A 20722-nucleotide genomic window follows, 5' to 3' on the forward strand; every position below is an offset into this window, starting at 1 on the left:
GACATTTTGTTTGTCTAACATCTGGTGTCTATCTAGATATTGTCGACCTTTCTCATATAAATCTGTTATAGTACACGTAGAATAAATAATTAATCTAACAAGCCATCTTCAGGTGCCCCTCACAAATGTAACAAATTTAGTAACCGAATTGCAAATAATTCTTTAACTTTTATGTTTTGGAAGGTGCTTGGCCGGGAGGTCTATACATCTAACAACCAGCTTGGTGGCATCCATATCATGCACAACAACGGAGTTACACATGCCACAGTATATGATGATTTTGAAGGAGTGTACACAATTTTGCAGTGGCTTTCTTACATGCCTAAGGTATGTTTTATTGAAATGTGATTTAAATAGTTTAATAGTGAAAAACTATTTTGCATTATTCATATTATTAGTTTTGGGCACTCATATTGCTTGCTCAGAAACCTGAAAATTCTCCCAATGATCAAATTATCACAACAAATTGATGATAAACATTTTATTATGTAGCTGATATTTAGATGGTCAGAACAGGAAAAAGAACAAGTTCAGAAAATTGTTCTTGATAAAGCCTGGTGCATGCTTATAGGGGTATGCAAGGATGACCAAGGACTAAACATGTTTATTGAGAAGTACATGGGCAATGCATACTAGCACAACTGCACATACGAGCAAGTCACTGCACACACTGACGCGAGTGGTATGTTGTTACATGTCCTGAAGGAACATGGTGATGTTGAAACGTTGTTCACCAAATACTCATCAAATGTTTGTTTAGTTAACTTAAAAAATCATTGATCTCTTTTATGGATAAAATTGTTGATTACTTCAATCAATTTTTGTGAGTCACATTCCATTACATTAATTTATAGAAGTTATATAAGAAGTTATGAAAAATAAATGCTTTATAGCTAAATTTCCAGTTATTCTTAATAAGGGGTTGGGTACATTACTTAGAGAACCAAAATGTCGACATGGACTTTATATGTAGACAGTCAATACTTAGACAGTCAAAATGTCAACAAGGACATAATTTAAACATGGACATAATGTAGACCATTAATATTTAGTCAGGTTCGAATGTCAACATGGTCAAAATTTAGACAGTAAAAATGTTGACATAAAATATAGACCAAGCAAAAGGTTGACAACCAAAATGAAGACACGCTCAAAATGTCAGCAATCATAATAATAAAACAACACAGCCGCCGCTAAAGTCGTCTGTATCTGAGACACCAGAGAGAGCCGCCAGCTTACACACCGCTAGAAGCAGCAAAATAATTAAAAATTAAAAAAAATGTATGGGGTTCCACCCAAATCCATAGCCAGTCCTGGTTTATTTCCCTTGATTTTCCCATATAAGTTCAGGTTGAGAGGCCTGAGCTGATTTGGGAAAATCAAGGTAAATAAACGGCGTGGAGATCCCCCGAATTTCCAATAACCAGCATCGGGTTGAACTAGCCGAGGGGAAGACACTATAGTGGGGAGACACATGGCGTGGGGTCCCCATACCAGACCAGACTCCCCCCTCCCTGGAGACGTCTGGGTATGGTTTTGAAGGGGGAAGGGTCACCACATATTTTTGTTTTTAGATGTAACTAATTTGCTGCTCCTAGCAGCGTTGAAACTGACGACTCTCTCAGGTGTCTGACGCCAGCTTTTAGCCGCAACTGAGACACAGGTAGCTTTTATATTCTGTAACCAGATGACTGGCAGCTCTTCTAGCACGTGATGTCCTTTGTCTGAGTGTCTGTATTTTTTTCTTCTTCATTTGTTTTAGAGTGTGTCCAGTCCTGTGTCCATAATTACTCCAAAGGATGCAATTGACAGACACATTGACTTTACTCCTACCAAAGCTCCTTATGATCCTAGATGGATGCTGGCTGGTCGACCTCACCCAAGTATGTACATGTATTTAAAAACACTTGGCTGTACTGTCTTAACTTTTTCCTTAATGTCAATACATCTCCGTTAACCAGGAAAATGTATGTATTTTTTTCAGTTCTTGCTTATTTGTTTCTTCCCATCAAACATTCCTAGTCACTGACAGGTGTCACATTTACAACAATCATGTTTTTCAGAAAGACAATAGCTTTATGTGAAACATACAGCAAAGGAATCTGCATAGTAATTCATAACACCTCGTTACTTCATAGCTGCTTCTCCTATGGGCCAGTCATTTTCTGATAACAAATACCTTGCAGAATCAAGTTTGACATTTCTCATCTACACAACCCTATATCTAACTGTTCCTCCTTCCTTTGCAGACTAATGTATTAAACTGCAGGTTTTCAAAATCTCATTATTATACCATTTATATAAACTAATTGCTTTTCTTGCATTTAGTATTACTAAAATACACTATCTAACAGAGTTTTTCTAAAGTCTTTCTTTATGGGAGAGGAGTATAGGGACTACCTTCCTTACTGTGTCTTCCTCAGGCCTAACGCTATCATAAATGTCAGACAGGCAGAGTCTGACAGACTAGCCTGTAGGAGATCACCGATATGTAGGTAAATAATTTAATCTTTTTCTATACTTTTTTTTTATTTTTATTTTTTTTATTGAAGCAAAAACGCCATAGACAAATTTGCAAAACAGGCATAAAAAGCAAGCATAAAAAAACAAAAACATTACACGCAGTGGTAAATAATATACTGTAAAAATAATTCAGCACATTTCTATGGGCCGTAACAATATATAGGCTTTCATATAGCCCAGGACGCATGTAAAATACAAATAGGATATAAATATAAATGAGAGACACAGTAATGGGAGGATCGCTGTGTCAGACGCATGGTATGATAATTCTGGGATTGTGTTTAAGTTGGTAAAGTGACATAAAAACTATCCCATGTATCAAAAAAGAAGGCCTGCATTCCTTTATTAAATTCAGGGCCTGATTCAGCAAGAATCGCAACTGCGAATTACACATGCAATCAGCCGATTGTTGTGTTCTGCGTATGCATCGAAGTACGTGAACACTCCACTGCGATCGGGACTGCGATCGCAGTACCTATGCAGAACCATTGCAGAGTAATTGACAGGAAATACCGTTTGCGCGTGGTGATGGGGGTGGTCGAAACACAGGCGTGCCAGTGTGTATGAACGCCTTTGCATGGGTGTGCATAAATTATCCACTGCGATGTCATACGCAGTTTGTGTACTCACTGCGTGCGACGAGGCTAGCAAGTAAGGTCAGAGCTTGTGCAAGTGTGCGTGAGTATGTGATGGTACTCGATGTTACCGATGGTTTCACAGTGTTGCTAAGTATTATGGATGTGTGTAAGGTAAGGTGGGCGTCCTTATTTTGTGCTGCGATAGCATAGCGATTGCAGTGGATTAGCATATTGCAGATAGACTGCGTGCGTAATTGCAGCCGCGATCTCTACTGAATCAGGCCCATAGTCTCCACCCAGTCCATTTGAAAAATAAAGTTTAGTTTCTGAGAATTAATAGGGGTTGGGGGTATCCATTCTTGTAGAACGGTCTTTTTTGCCGCAACACTTAATGCAAGCAATAATTTCCTTCTGCTCGGGGCAAGTCTCTGCCTCCTCTGAAATATACCCAGATTTGTTCTATACTGTAAGCAATGGTTTGTGGTACAATGAACATTTGTGTAATGTAATGGATTTTATGGTTCTAACAGGAAACGTTGGATGAAGTACCATGTGTTCTTTAATAAGCATGATCTAAATATTGATCACATACTCCCTAAGGGGAATATAGAATTGTATGGACTGTTTTGATTAAATTGAATGACGAATCACCAGTTATGACATCATGGAAAACAAGTCTCATCATGTTCCTCATCATCCAATATGGGGGACACTGCTCAGCTAATGCTGGGTTAGGTGGGCTGGGCCACAGTAGTAGGCACTAGACAGTGAATCTGTTAGGCTCCATACCCCACATAACCACTCTCGCTTCCCTGAAGCCCCAGTTCTCTCCTAGTGCCTGTGGAGTGAGTCACTATGTGTCCAGCTCCTTAGCTTTATTTTACTTTTTTGATTTGCCTTTTTGGTCACCAGGTGACCAACAGGGCTCAGGCAGTAGGAGCAGGTCCCAGTAGTTAGAATCAAAAATTTAAGCTGTGGCAGTCAAGATGTTCGCTCTGGCTCTGATCTTGGCAGGTAATTCCTAAATCTAAGCACACTCTGGAAGCTGTTCCAGTTGAAGGAGACATGCTTTATAGTCCGAAACTCACAAAAAATTATTCCTCAAGCAACGGGAGGGGGCTTGTATTTACCAGTCTTACCTCCAAAATGTAAGTTTCTTAATTTCCGTTCTTTTTGCATGGCGGGGCGGGGTAGATTTAATGCATTCAGGGATCAGTCTTACCTATTTACATCTTAGCTCCTTTCGAGGCAGAGGTTTCCCCACCACTCTACGTCCAAGTAGAAAACCTGCTGACAAGCAGGCCACCTGATGGTTTATGGGCTCCCTCCCGCCCTCCAGTGGTAGGGGAGCTCTTACTTCACTTTCGACTCTTTGCTAATCCTCTACTTCAAGGCCCAGTATGTCGAGAGGGCAGCAGTGCTTTCACTGTTAGGGGTAAATTTACTAAAGTGAGAGGTTTTAGAAGTTAGTTTTAGAAGAGATGTTGCCCATAGCAACCAATGAGATTCTAGCTATTATCTTCTAGAAGGTGCTAGTTAAATGTTCAGTAGAATCTGATTGGTTGCTATGGGCAACATCTCTTCTAAAACTCACTTCTAAAAACTCTCACTTTAGTAAATTTATCCCTTTACTAAAATGGTTCATTCTGGCCTGTTCTAAATTTAAAACCGCTCAATCCTCACATAGAGGTAGCACACTTCAAGATAAGAGTCCCTATTTTCTGTTGTTAGCTCCATGTTAGTATGGCATTTTTGGTGTACTTGGTTGTCAAAGATGCCTATCTTCATGTCCCAATTTGGCAGGGTCATCAACCTTTTAAGAGCCTCAAATCAGGGCCAGATTAACATGGGGCAGATGGCTACACCTCCAGACCTCCACATCAATTAGGCTCATCATCAGCATGATGATGACCCGTTGCTTAGCTGGTCACACAGTCAGCCATAAATGATTTCTCGTTTTATGTATTTTGGGAGACAGTGGGGCTGATAGTGTAGTTAGTGCACACACCCACTTGGCTCTGGTCACACACACACAGCACTGGTTTCAGCTCCTCTCCTTCTCAGTATAGGCCCTTGAACATTTTCAGCCCCATGTGGCCCTTAATCTGGTCCTGCCTCCAACACTTTGCTTATGGCCATTAACAGATTTCTTTATGGTCCTGCTATCTCAGTTGCTACTTTTTTGGGGTCCCAAATTATTTCCCTATTTTTTCATGTTTTCTCCCTGGTCGCATTTCGTAGTAAAGTTGTGTAACCTTACTGTGAAATCTGCAAATTGGAATTTCTAATTGGATCTCACATTTCACAGTTGCGTGCGTTTTGAGCAAGTTTGATGATGCAATTTCACTTACGCAAACTTGCACCTTCAGATATGTCCAGTTGCATCTTTGTCGTTTGTGCTGCAAATTGCACCACGCATGGTGCGAGTAGTGCGCCCGCGAACAAGTATGCACGCTGTGTTCACACCCGCGATCCCATAGGATTTCATGGTGCAAACGCATGGTGCATGCATGGCGTACCGTGACGCGCACAGCCGTGGCTAATCACATGGTGCGATGCATGCGCACATTTGAAGCGTGAGAGCGGCAAGGATGCAAGAGGACACATCTGTAATTGGATTGACCCCTAAGACTTCTAATAGGGGATTGTACATAGGGACATCAGTTCCGAGGATATTAGTAGAATCCAATTTCTGTATAAAAGAACTGTGGCCTTGTATTTTTTCTGATCACAGAACTTCTCGGTGACTTCTAATTGTCTTGTAATTTACAGCAGGGTATATGTACATTATCTCATATATTGTGCAGACTTATTTATATTAATATTTCTACCTCTGTACTGTAACAACTATTCATGCAAATGACACCAGAAACTTTGTGGACTATCACTAGTGTTTAAACAACTGTGATGATCTACAGCAGTTTTAATTGGACAGTTTTATGTACAATTTTATGTATACTGTTATGGGCTGTTTGATTTTATTATTGTTATGAAGTTCCCTATTCTTTTACTGACTGCATTTGAAAAATTTGAAAGCACCTAAAATGACAGATATTTCAAATCAAAATTACTGTAGCTGTTTTCATATGTCCAATGGGCTAAACGTTCAATAACACCCCACTTCCGAGATGTGCAAATGTCCTTAAGCTTGCTGAAGAAAAGGTGAATAAGATTGGAGAGACATTAAATGGGTTTGTGGTTAGCTCAGTTTGCTCTATTTGGATAATATTTTTACATTCGCTCTGCAACCATTTATCCTCCTGTCTGAAAAGCTAGCCCCAGCCTGGCTCCAAATAAGGTGGCTTTCAGATTTTAATTTAGTAGAGGCGTTAAGGAAAGCAGATGATTCTAGGTGATAAGTTAAAGTAGATATCTGGTAGGTGAAAAGTTAAAGCCATTTATTAGAGAAGATAGTGCTATGAGATTCTTCAAAGTGACGCGAGACACTGGGCCAGAATCTAAACCAGCAGCTCAAACTCCTGATAGGAAGATAGGTCTGGAATAGATGCTCACACTGTACAGAGGGGCCAGGAAGGCTGCAATGTAGAACACCATAATTACAAGGCTCTTTCGCCATGATAAAACACTCTTGCCTGCCACTTTAAGTCAGCAAAGGTTACAGCACTAGGAGACATTCTTTTAATTGGTTTTGGGCTTATGATTTCAGAGGTTGGGGTTCAAATTAATCTGTTTTCTGCTCAGACTCATTGCAGTGCTTCAGCTTGCCATATGTTTAGGTGTCCAAATCAGGGAGAACTTATATAGAGAATAGAAATGACTGATCCATTTTGTTGCTAAAGTGTGAAAATGCTGATTCATGTATCTATGGAACCCAGTGTAGGATTTACAGCTACAAGTTTCTTATTTTGCAACTATACCTAGTGTTGTTTTTACTGTTTGTAATGAAAATATTGAAGCTTTATAAAATGTAGTACAACTTAATGTCCTAAGTTAAAAGTTTATACTATACCATTTTTTTATTTTACATGATTCACAAAATACAACTTCAGCACAAAATAAATAATGTAATGCTATATCATATCCTACTTAGATGAAAAAGAAAACAAAAAAGTACTGTCAAGGTTTTCCTATACTTTATGTAGAGTATATTTGCAAATGAGACACCTGCTGGTTTAAAGTCGGTACTGCACTGTGTTAAAGTACACTTGCATCGATATAAGGGCCTTATTCAGCTACGACCAAAATTGGACAGCTTTGAAATTCCGTCTGTGCAGAAATGGTAATGCAGCAGGAGCAATCATGCCTCCTGCTGCATTACGTATCCGAGCTGCATCGGATACTCTGCGGAACATCGGCGGCTAAGGTGACCCATAGGGTTACGCAGCCTGCCGCCACAGATGAGAGGAAGAAGCCAGGAAATCTCCGTCAGCCAACGAAGATCCTAGCTTCTTCCCTCCCTCCCCTACGGCAGCGACACACCTCAGTTTCGGGAAACGAAGGCCATCACCGCCCCCTCCCCGCCCACAAACGGCAGCAGGCTGTCAATCACAGGCAGTCTGCTACCAGCCTACTTGTAGGATCACAGACCCATTCTGCACATGCGTAGAATGGGTTATGTGCCTGCGCAGCGTGCACTGCTGAATAAGGCCCCAAGTCCATTGCTATAGAAATTTATTACAAGTGTTCAATTTGATATTTGTGCATGTTAGTAATCACATATGGCTAATATTTCCTCATCTGCCAATATCTTGTATTTTCAAGGCACACATTGGTTTTGACTTGTTATCAATAGGAGATGATAACTCTTTGACTGTATGGTAACTATTGCTATTGGACAGGAGTAAAGTGTAAAATCTATCCATATCCATGTCAGTAGGTTTATTATTCAACAATTCAATAATTTGTTAAACATATCATATGTTCCTATAAAGCAGAGCACAAAAGTAATTACAATTGTTAAATAATTTATCAAATTCACCCAGTAAATTTAAAGAGGTGCACTGTACAAAAACCTAAGGGTCCTATTTATTATCACTTAAGGGCTAATTTCCACATGTTTTAAGTAACGGTCCCATTCATTATTAGAGGCCTGATAGGGCATGGGCAAATGCAGGGGGGTTTCACTCTGCCTGGAACCCCCCCCCCCCCCTCCCAGCTCACACCATGACCACAATAGAAATAGTAATATAATGGAGTTTTGCTAGCACTGCATGTTCTTCTCAGTACCATAAATTAAATAAATAGCACCACCTGTGGATCTTTTAACATGTATCAGCCAGTAATAAATAGAACTATGCACCAATTAGGGGATTTGGAAAACATGCACTGTTAGGTATGCACTGCTTTAGAGCCCAATATTTCCATATATGTCCAGGGCAGTGTAACATTCTTTTTCTGCTCCTCCCGGACTTGCTCCCATGCTCTGGAACGGAGCCCACATCTAAAATAAAACATTCAGCTCAGGCAGGATGGCCATACTGCCGCATCTAATGGGTTACTGTGATTGCTGGTCCTCTATATGCTGGAATTATGACACACAATATACTTTGTGTGAGGCATATTAAAGCTGAATAAGTGGTAATTATGCCCTCTTCATGGACTGGCCACACTCACTCTAAAATCACGCATTTGGAACCCCGCCTCTAGAAATTCTGCGTTTGCCATTATAATAGGGCCACTTAGTATCCAGCAAATTTGGATTAGTTAGCTTGCAAGAACCAATGCTATCTTCAGCTGGCAGTGTTTCTCAGAGCCCTGCTGCTTCTTATGGGAAACAAATTTCACTTATAAAATCCATTCTCCTATAGACCCAGATATTTGAAAACTGTATATTCTACGTATATTGTACAAAACCGCACAATGGACCTCATTCAGAGCCGGACGCTATTTGCGCTCGCTCGTTCAGAAAAAAGGGGTGGCTATTCAAATGAACCGTTCGCTCTTTGCGGTCTGTTCACGCCTCTAGGTCTGAACGAGCGAACCAAACATGCGGTCGTTTTTTGGAAAACTATGCCCCCTGGCCGCTCGCATCCTACGTCATGTCCGCTATTTATTAGATTAATCGAGTACATCGACCAGCGTATGAACTTCTCGCTATTCTTGTGGTTGGCTTTTCCTATCGCAATCTTGCGAGCAGTTCTGACTGTAAAATAACCCAGTGACGTGGTCAATGACGCTGCTGTATTAATTATGCACACCCATAAAACGCCCGTTTTGACCTTTAAGCACGCCTGCGTTCGGATCTGCACTCCCCGTTTTCAAGCACCTTACCCTTTTACCACCCACATACGCCTCCTCCTGTCACTCAGGCATTCACTATTTAGCGAACAAACGATTTTCGGCCCGCACTGACTGGTTCGCGCATGCGTATTACGATCCGTACGCATGCGCAGTTGTGCAAACATCGCTCGGAACGAACGAGCGGCCGCTTACGAGCGGCTCTGAATCAGGCCCTATATACTTAGAAAAAACATGATTTATTTGTCCAGTTTCTTTTGAATATTAACATATAGATAAAGAAGAATCTTTAACATAGACAATAGTGGTGTTGGAAGCTAGTGTAGGATGAAGGGAGGAAGTGGGAGACTACAGGAAAAGAACAAATTATGTTTGGAATGCTTTCATTAGTGGAACATTTTAAGCCCTGTATGAGTGAGTATATAATGAGACGTGGCAGGAGGAATCTCTGATATTCAAGAAATACCCAGGGATCTGTAGGCAAGTAAATAGTTTTGATTATTGTGGAAATAGTGTTTTTTTTCCATACCACATGCAAGTTTTCAGTGTAGAAACAGGGTAGTATAATTTGCAGGAGCTGGAAACTTAAAGGTTAACTTTTATTCTGAGCTGCAGTCCCTCCCCTCTCCAACAATATCTATCCAGTTTTAGTTAAGTGCTCAAGGAGTTAGACAGGGGTTCCTTTTGGAAAAGTAGTTTATTATATTTTTATTTATTTTTTACTTCGAAACAATGGGTAGTGCCATTCAACTTACTTCTCTGAATGTTTAGGTTTCAGCACTGTTGGAATACTTTCCTACAAAGTTGGCCTTAATTCATGAGGTTCAGATTTTCTTGCAGGGTATGTTACAAATCCAGACTCCATATATCCCACCAATGACACCACTGAATCTTAAACTGGTCCTTTATGCTCTTCAGCACAACCTGTTTGAACATCTGAGATATTGGAGTTAAAGTTTTTGACCTGGTAAATGATCTTTCTTCTAGCCATCTTTTCAGCTAGATGGGTTTTAGAATTGGGGACCCTGTCCTGTATGTCTTCATTCTTAACCATGATGACAGGGTGGTCTTGGTACGGCACAGTCATTAAAGCCTAAAGTGGTGTCGGTTTTTAATCAGGAGATAGTCATTCCTTCTTGGATGGGGTCCAAACTTCCAAGGATAGCTGGCTCTGCTGGTTGTGGTTCGGTCACTAAAAAGTAACCTTAATAAGAGAAACACTTATCTGTGTTTGTATGATATTCTGATAACAAGTTGACCATCATCAAAACAGACTATTTCCAGATGAATAAGGACCACCATTTTGTAGACCTTTTCTGGTTCTGGGGAACGTATAATCTTGCTCTATCAGACCAGTGAATTCCTCCTGGGTGACTCAGCATGGTGCCTCTGCAGAGCAGCTGTCTAGCAGCCATATGGACCTCTATCCAGTCATTTATCAAATTTTACCAGTTTAATGTTTTCATGTCCAAGAAGTCTTGGTTTGGGGAGAAACCTTGCGTTCAGCCTTGTCTGAACATACCATTCCTTAGGGGCAACTTTGCAACTTCCCCCATGTTAGCAGTTACCAGGATGGATGTATTGTAGGAGAAAAGATGAATTTTCCTACTTGAGTCCATCTTGGGTACCCTGAGCTCACACCCATGCTTAAATTAACAATGAGAGCCAGGATATTCTGTTGCTTTTTACAATTACGCATTGACTCCATCTTCATCACATTGGCTTTTTTGTGTTTGAAGCTTTGTTTTACATAGAGAATGTGTACCTCAATAAGATGTATAGGACTAAGCCATATCTCTGGCAGCTCAAAGCTGGTCCAAAAATCAAGTGATTTTGCCTAGTGAAAATGGCTTCTAGTTCCTCTATGCAGCAAGCTATGCCTGGATTATAGCGCACACTACTTACCTTTCAATTTAATAGTCTTGCTAACCACTGATTAGGACCAGAACTATAGTCCAAAGCAGCTACACCCAATAAATGTGCCACAATATACAAAAAAAAGTCTTCAATGATTAAAAAAGTAAGGGGGCATCTGCATATATCAGATTCCCCCAACTATTTATTTTCTATACAGCAATTTAACTTTGTTCAGATTGATCATGATATTGCAGCAAACTGTCAGAAAACAGACCCTGTGATAAAAAATAAACCGGTCCATTTACTATTGCTGCCTGTGTTTGCAACCACATAATTAGGCCATAATGGTGCCGGAGGATTGGCTGTCCATTCCAAGCACCTAAGGACCAATCTGAGGGCTTTGTACTCTTATGTTGCTTGGTGCTCAGCCAGAGCAGCAAGATCTTACCGTGTGACAAGATTTAGATCTGTGCACTGGATAAATTTGTTCCTACTCAGCATATCTTTTGTAACATCTAAGTGAAAAAGAAATCTGCTTGCCATGTATAGTAGAAATTTATGAAGAATGGAAGATTTCATATCAGTTTGAAAGCCTTGTGTTTGTCAAGCTCATTAAATGGTTGAACGCATTGTCAGATGATAATTCTGTGTTTAGATTAAAGGTTTATATATTTTTTTCTTTGTTCTTGGGTACTAATTATATCAATCCATAAAAACTATACAAAAGAGGATTGTGTAGAGAAGTAAACATTAAACCTGGTGGTATAAAGACTATACATTTAATTTACTATTTTGCACATCTGTTTGCAGTAGTTGCAGTCATTATTTTAATTTTATTTAATATATTAATATACCTAAATCCTAGTTAATATATAGTTTTTTACACTTTCATTTCTGTAGGTCAGAAAGGACAATGGTTAAGTGGATTCTTTGACCATGGATCCTTCATGGAAATAATGAAGCCATGGGCACAGACTGTAGTGGTTGGAAGAGCCAGGTAAGGCAAATCTCCTTTGTTGGCTATGCTGGACACACTCACTGCATTATTACAAACTAACACAAAAGCTGTTAATGATTCTACAAAAAAAATCGTATGGTGACTATCGGTCATGTGTCCTCCGGCTCCAGTTCCAAGTAATGTCAGAAGGGTTCCATAGTTCTTAATTGGTAGTTTCCATCCAATTGGATGACTCATGTTTGGCCATCCTTGATTCTGTTGCATAGCTTTGGGTCCAAATGGGAGGATCGCAATATGGAGGGCCAGATATAGTTTTCAAAGCTGTACTAATTTTTGTTATCTGAATTGATTTATATTGTGCATTGCATGCAGTAAAGGTTCTTTAGGTCCCAAGTTGTGGGAGCATCAAGTTTTTAAAGATAGTTATTAAAGCTGCTAATTTGTGTTAAGGTGGGCAGGATAATGTTCTGCCCACTGTCTTTGTGTTTTAACTGACTGTAAGCTCTTAAGGGCATGGCCCTACACCCTCTTGGTTCTCACTCTGCACTATCCTTGTTTCCAGTGTGTTCCCATTCATAACTGCTATTGTTATTACTCCTGTGTTTTATTTCATTTCCCTGTTTGGTGCTATGGAAACTGTGTGGTGTCTTATACATAAATGATGGTTATACAGAGATGATGACATGACATGGGCAGTGTAAAATCTGTGGGGAGGGGGCAGAACTGTGCTATTATATGTGTGTAATTTCAGTGGCGGTAATACAGGTCAGTCAGAAGCAGCAGAGAGGTAGAGCTGGGGTATTATATTACCTCCATTAACATAACATATATATGTATTTGGGGGTAATGCAAAGTGGGCTAGAGCTGGGGCACTATATATGTTATGTCAGAGGACAGTGTAAGGTTGAAGACGTAATGCCGACCTGTTACAACACTTATACCCAACCCATCCAGACATGAGTTTAACAAACAAAGTATAATCGTGGCAACAATTTTTGTACAAGCCTGCTGTCATTAGAAGACTAACGGTTTTATAAAACTATGGAGCTGCATTCATTGGCAGAGTGGTTGAAACACTGAACACTAGTGTCCCAGACCCGCTATAACATTTTACACCAGGACAAGATAATTGTACCATATCCTAATGCAGTGGTTCACAAATCTTCTTGAATCATTGCACCATAGAATATCAGAATTTGTTTTCGTGGTACCCATATGCCAATAATTTCTTATTGAAAAAATTAGCAAAGGTTATTAAATTAAGTAAATTGTGCTTATCCAGTTGTGTGGTAGTGGACAGGTTTGTGCTTCTTTTTGTTCAAATATTTTATTATAGACAAAACCAGTGCTGATGGCTTTCAGTCACATTTATCATAAATTGTATTTGGTTCTGGAATACCAACATGAGGCACCTCTGCAAGTGCCCCGTGGCACTCTGGTCTGCCACAGCACCTAGTTTGGGAACCACAGCCTAATACATTGGTATAACCATGATGCAGTAGGAGAATGTCAGCAGAAGGGGACTCAATATAAAGTTAAAATAGTCTCTAAACCTTTGACTTCTGGTGCCACTTTATTTTGTTCCTGTACCAGTATCTGAGTTCCTCACCTCCACTGGAACTTTCTGCGTTGTTGGATGTCTGACACACAGAAATACTCACAATGATAGATATACACTGGTGGCTAAAATTGCTGACACATTTTGAAATTTTAATGTTTTTCAACTTTGAATACTTATAAAAACTGTTTCACTTCACGCAGTGCAATGATTCATATATCAAATGAAAGGAAATTTAGTGCTGAATTCAACACAATAAACAGAGGTCAAATCAGCTATTTGTTTATGAGCAGGTGCAAGGTCAGTGGGAAAGGTCAGTTTGGCTGTTTCATTTTGCAGAATAAAGTTGGTTACTGAAGTGCAATTACGGTTGGATGTTTGTGTGTACTGTTTAGTGCTATTGACGGTGTAAAAAATAAATACAACAGTGTCGTCCAGGCAAAGTGGTGACTGGTCACCCAGGAAGAGATCCAGGATTGTGGTGTTATGTGAAAATGGTCTTTCGTATGCAGCAATTGCGAGAGAAGTTGGTGGGAATGTGACAACATCAGGAGTACGAAAGTTTTCTTTACGCTATCAGGAAACGCAATCTATACAAAACAAAGAAGGAAAAGGCCGGAAAAAGTGCACAACAGCTGTTGATGATAGGAGAATAAAACAAATTTGCGTCAGGGATAGATGGATGTCATCTGCGGCCATTAGCAGTGAACTGAGTGCAACTGGTGTTTTTGTCAGTGCAAGAACGGTATGGAGAAGACTAACGGAGGTTGGCCTAAAAGGTAGGAGTCCCCGAAAAAAGCCATTGCTGAATAAAAAGCAGCAGCAGAAACAAAGAACACATTGCATGGATAGAAGGTCAGTGGAAACAAGTGATATGGAGTGACGAAATTAAGATATCGATATTTGGTAGTGATGGGAGAAAATATGTGAGACGTCGCATCGGGGAAGAGGTACATTTATATTTCATTCAAGTGACAACAAAGAATCCTACAAGTGTTATATCTGGGCATGTATGATAGCAGATGCTGTAGGCCACCTTTATGTCATAGACTGCACACTGAATGGCAGAAAGTACATTGACACCATCCTACAACCAAAACTTCTACCTTCTATCAGGGATCTTTTTCCAGATAATGCCCCATTTTTTTCCCAGCAGGATTCAGCTCCCTGCCACACTGCACGGATATGTAAACAGTGGTTCACGGAGAATGACATGCAGGTGCTGGGATGGCCAGGAAACAAATAAATCATACAGACCCAACATACGCACACGCACTTCTGGACCCAGATCCCGGCATCAAAATAGAAACCTCTGTCAACAGCAAAGCAAGCAGACTGGCATGCCTTCAGAGAGCATTCATATGTACTCTAGCAGAGATAGGCAATACAATAGAACAGTTTGGCATGATTCCATTAGTTCTTCTTCATGGGTCTTCTGATACAGGATAGTTCATAGGTCAGTTCATATGGACACAAACCAGCCTCCAACAGCCCTTTGTGTCCTTTTTCCCCCTGCATAATAAATTAGACTGACTGCATTACAGGAAACATTTCAATCCCTAACTCTCTAAGTTCCATAACTTGCAGACACATGTTGCGATCTTCTCACCGATGACACCGGAAATCTGTGGAGACACAGTGGATCAGTGCAACACCAAACACGGTCTGCTTACCATGTAGTAAACCTTAGATATCAATTAACCTTTATTTCACAACATTAATATTACTGAATAAACCTTGAATATTACACTTTAATACTAGGGAACCTTTTATGTAAGTGTGCAGTATGTAAGTATTGAGGAATTGAGAAAAGACGCTAGTTAGCGTTGTGCGACTACGTGTTTGTGGAGTACACCATGGTACGTGTTTTGCAGGGTTAATCATTTTATATGTTTTAGTGACTGTCTGTATTTATATGGTGAGGACTTTTAACTTCTTTCTATTGCGTGGGAATCGCACGACGCTAAATAATAGCATCGCCGTATGTACTTATAATGGGCGAGATTCACTAAAATGGCGCAGGGCGGCCAGTCGCAAAATGGTGTCTCATTGCTATTCGCAAAATGGCGTTGTGCAGATTTAATTTTAAACCGATCCTGTCTCAGCCAATTATCCGGCTTCGACACTTATATATATATATATATATATATATATATATATATATATATATATATATTGTATACTATATTATGACCCATCTTTCTGGCACCAGAAAGATATGTCCTCCAAGATTAGGTAGAAACCTGTTACCTCTGACTGCAGTCTTAACAACTATCAGTATAAAATTGCTTTATTCATGGACAATGTGCTACTGACCCTGATGTCCCCACTCACGACGTTCCAAGATTTGTTTAAATAGTTATCTGATTTCAGCTCTCTGTCGGGTTATAAAATAAACAACCACAAAGCCCTGCCATTCTACCTTGCAGAACTCTACAAAAAACTATTGAAATTGAATATTGACTTCAAATAGAAAGTTGGCTTCACCTGGTTGTTCAAATCACTGGACCTGTAACTGAGTGTGCATGGCCAATTATCCCCATCTGATTCATGAAATTGGTCATAACCTGGCACACTGGTCTAAAACATTTCATATTGTGGATTGGTTGAATAAATGTAATAAAAATCAGGGTCATTCCCAGACTTGTATACCTCTTCTAGACTTTACTTGTGTAGATTCCAAATCAGGTCATTCATAACCTGCAAGAAAGCAATAATAAGTTCTTTTGTAAAGGCAGAAAAATGCAAGGCAAGGCAAGCTCAGCTGGCCATGACTCCAGTTGCAGGAGGACTCTTTCAGTGATGCTGAACCATCACATTTATACCACATTTCTGAGTGGGATGTAGTTAGCAGACCAGCGGCTGGGATGCCACTGGTCTAAATCCCGACGGGGAAGCCCGACAGGCGTCAAAATACCAATGTCTATCTTAATCCCAATGCCAGAATCCAGAAGGACGCCATCCCGAGCGAGGTAAGTTTGGGGTGTCTTAGCTATTAGCTGCGGCTGTGTGTGTTAGGTCAAGGCAGCATAGCGGGGTTAGGTTTTTAGTGGGGAGGTTAGGGTTAGGCACCCCTAGGGGGTAGGGGTAGGCACCACTGGGGGGGAGGGGGTTAGGGTTAGGCACTAAGGTGGAAGGGTTAGGTTTAGGCACGAAGGGGGGAGACTTAAGTTTAGACACTAACAGGGAGGGTTAGGATGTGGGGGGGATGGGTAGGCACCACTGGGGGGGTTAGGGTTAGGCACTAAGGGAGAGGGTTATGTTTAGGCATGAAGGGGGAGACTTAAGTTAAGGCACTAACGGGGATGGTTAGGGTGTGGGGAGGGTTAGGGTTAGGTTACTAGAAGGGAGGGTTAGGGTTAAGGGGAGTAGGGGGGAGGGTTAATATGTTGGGATACCGACCATTGGGATGTGCTGTCGATATTTTGACAGGAGGCATCCCGACTGTCTGTATTACCTACTGATTCCTTCTGAGTCTTCTGAGTCAGTTGCAATCCTGGCAAACACATCAGCATACCAAACAGTAGGTGGACTTAGAGACCTTGGGCCAAATGTAGTAGGGTGAGAGTTTAGTAAATGTGAGAGTTTGTCAGTAAACTCTCACATTTTTTAAACTCTGCCAATGTAATACAGTCTGAGACCATGCAAACTGACATGTTTTTTGACTCAAAAAACTCTCATGATTTAAACTCTCATCCACATGTTTTCCCATTTTGAAGATAAAACTCAACAAATGTGAGCGATTACTGCTAAACTCTCACATGTTCTAAACTCTCACCCGATTACATTTGGCCCCATGTGTGTGAAAACTCTCTGGAATATATTCCATGGCTGAGAGCCAAGTTCAGGCCACTTTCAACCTCTCCATCCCAACTGTTGTTCTTACATTGGGTCCCTCACACAGGATCAACAACAATCTCTGCCTGTCCACCCATCCTTTCTCACTTTCTGTAATGCTATTTCCATTAGGACAAAATCATGTATTTGCAGCAGTGTGGTAAACTGCCAACCTGACTCCATTCCAACACATTGAAATAAAATTTGCTATGATTTCATTTCATTTTCATAGGTCAGGAACAACAGTCTCTTCCTATCTCAAACTTTATTCCAGTTTTTGGAAGTGTTCCATTTTGTTTAATCACATTTTAAATTGTCAAGGGCCAGACAACTCGTTCAGAGTGGATACAGTATGGATCTATTCCACCTGTAGAGGAGGTGCCATCACTTTTATGTACCATACAATCCTAGCTCTTGACAGGGAATCAAATATTGGCTCTCCCTTGGTTTAGGATGTTGATCCATTAGTGGTATAATCAGGGAAATACATATATATTATACTTGGTGTTACAATACTTTCCAGGAAGTATTGAATGATATGACAAACAGCTGAAAGGCACTTCCTGTGTACAGATCAAATCTCCTTTTAGTTCTTTGGAATGTGCTTTGAACTAGAGATAAAGGCAAATTAATTATTTTTATTGAACGTGAAATAAGTTTAACTTACGTGTATTTTTGATACTTCAAAGGATGTATAGTTGTTGAATTAATGACTGATGAAACAATATCTATCCATTCCAAAAACTTAAATGTGGTTTTTCTCCATCGGAACTTGTAGCACTTTTCATTTGAGGGTATCATCCTCAAATGAAACGGGGGTATGCCCGCCCCGGGTTTCCGGGAGTGGCCAGCCCAGGATCTGTGTTGATCAACGCAATTGTCCTGGGCTCGCAAGTCGGCCAGCCTGAGTAAGCTGGTACTGTCCACCATCGCGACCGTCAACCACCGATGGTCGCGATGGGGATCCCAGCCTGCGACCTCCATCGCAGAGCTGGGATTGCAAATGCTGCAGGGGGGTGTCATACACCTCCTGCTGCAATCACATTATTGCAAGGATCGCAATTGCAAAGCTGCCTGCGTGCAGCTTTGCAATTGCAATCCTTGCTGAATCAGGCTCATTGCTTACATAATTGCAATTATTTAACAAACATGTTGTTATCCAATTTGTTTCATGCAAGCTAAAGAGAATTAAGAATTAAAATTAAAAACTTCCTTTGGATATTGCAAATTGCTGGTAACTATTGGTCGATATTCAGAGAAGATACTTGAACATCTCCCGGTATAACCCTTTGTAAATGTTGTCCACGGATGCAGTTCAGTTCAGTGGCAGTCAATAATAGCCAATAAAGTATTGCTGACGTTTACAAATACTTTCTCTGGGAGGCTGTTTTGTTGCAGGAAACAATTTCACATATTGATTTCTTTTCTGCTTTTTTGTTGAGCAATATTTTACTCTTTGACGGATATTACCACAAACCTATTTTGAACAGAAACACAGGAGTTAAAACCTAAATGTAACAGTTTTTTTCCCAACAAACGTTTTGTTTTCTTATTATGTTTTATTATTATTTTAGTTTTTTTTTCAAAAGACTATGCTTACATAATAAAATAGAAGTAATCTTCTAAGATAAACCACTGACTGTTTTAATGATTCAGTTTGTAAAAAAGTAAGATAAATGCAGTACCATGTTTTAAGTATTTTATTGTGTGTATTCTCTTTACTTACTGTAGATATGAGTACTGAAAGAATTATGTTATTATCCTGTCAATGTTATATGGCTGCATCTACAAGATGCTTGTGTGGCCAGCAGGCAGCCACTAGAAAATAAGACCATTGGGTCATATTGGGGCTGTTACATGGGCATTTCTAGCACTGATTTTGCATTACAAATGTAAAGTGCCCAATAGTTGGCCAAAAATTGTCCTATACATGAGGGAGGATTAGCTCTGTGCTTGTCAAATGGAGCAATCCAGCCATGTACTTTCCAATGAGGAAACCATTAGAATCTCAACACATACATAGTGGCTGACATTTGAAAACTATTTCTAAGTAAGAATTTCTGCCCACTTGTTGCGTTGCTTGCTGTTAAAACTTAAAGAACCTATTGTGTGACAAGAGAAACTGTAATACCAATGTACAGCTTTTTAGAAGACCTGTATGACACCAGCCTTACCTACACATCATTTATGATTAAAATAAATGCTGACAAATATATCTAACACTAACTGAAGTACCCGGTCTTGCCCGGGTTTAAATCTTCAAGTTATTAAGTTATCAATGATTTGGACGTAACTGTCATCATTTTAAAAATAATTAGCAGCTCTTCCAATACACCCATGAAGAAGGTTCTGCCTGGCACACTCTGCTGTGAGGTCCAAATGGGACCCCAACCACTCCATTCGGTATCCCAGACCAATTACCACCTCTTTGTGAAGTTTTCATCAAAATCCATCCAGTGGAAGACCAAAACTAGGAGGTGAATAAAGCCTTTTATGTCTGTCATTTCCTGTAAGCATGCTGGGGACCTTTCTAACTAGCATGGTGAATTGCAGGTGTTAAATGCTGTATTTTATTTTAACAATTGCTTATTGTCCTAACCATCCATGTAGCCATATGTGTAAAACCACAGCATTAAATCATAAAACAGCATTATGACTTATAAACCCAACTTTTATTTTTTAAGTTGCTGATTAATCCTTATTGCATCTTTTCTAAACAGTATTTTAAAAAAGTAATTCCTACCTTCAGACTCTTTACTTAAAATGTTGTTGCATATTGAGCTTTGCTACTTGTTGTGAACATGAAGGTGGCAGAGGCTTAAAATATATAGACAATGCTTTTCAAAAGGACGTGTTGCAGATTCCACATTCCCTAAAATACTAAAATAGAAACAAGTATAGCTACAGACATAGGACCTGATTCAGAGATTTACGCTAATGCAATCGCAACGGCAATCTCTCACGGATCACAGTTGCTAAAATATGCTAATCCTTTCCAAAGCACAGCCGAACATAGGGACGCCCACTGCTGCCTTCTCATATCTGTCCGACGACGTGCAGCAGCGTAAACATCGGTAACATTGACTCACATTGGGCAGTCCATGTAAGTCAAGTTTGACCAGCTGCAAATACTGCAGCCCTCCTGACACGCAGAAGGCTCCCGTGCTGTGAAGGAGATTGCAATGGCTAATTTAAGCACGCCCATGAAACGGG

General features: G+C 40.2%; 1 protein-coding gene across 2 annotated transcripts in view; it reads left to right on the plus strand.

Moving 5' to 3' along the window:
• The window catches only part of ACACA (acetyl-CoA carboxylase alpha), a 532248-nt gene that overhangs the window by 377743 nt on the left and 133783 nt on the right, over positions 1 to 20722 (plus strand). For both annotated transcript variants that reach the window (XM_088455952.1, XM_088455953.1), the window contains exons 45-47: positions 184 to 327; positions 1763 to 1883; positions 12057 to 12153. In XM_088455952.1, the coding sequence (XP_088312078.1) occupies positions 184 to 327; positions 1763 to 1883; positions 12057 to 12153 (362 nt within the window). The remainder of the gene's footprint in view (positions 1 to 183; positions 328 to 1762; positions 1884 to 12056; positions 12154 to 20722) is intronic.

Source organism: Taudactylus pleione, unplaced genomic scaffold (genome assembly GCF_031769625.1).
Source record: "Taudactylus pleione unplaced genomic scaffold, aTauple2 ptg000682l, whole genome shotgun sequence".
Taxonomy (NCBI): Eukaryota; Metazoa; Chordata; class Amphibia; order Anura; family Myobatrachidae; genus Taudactylus; species Taudactylus pleione.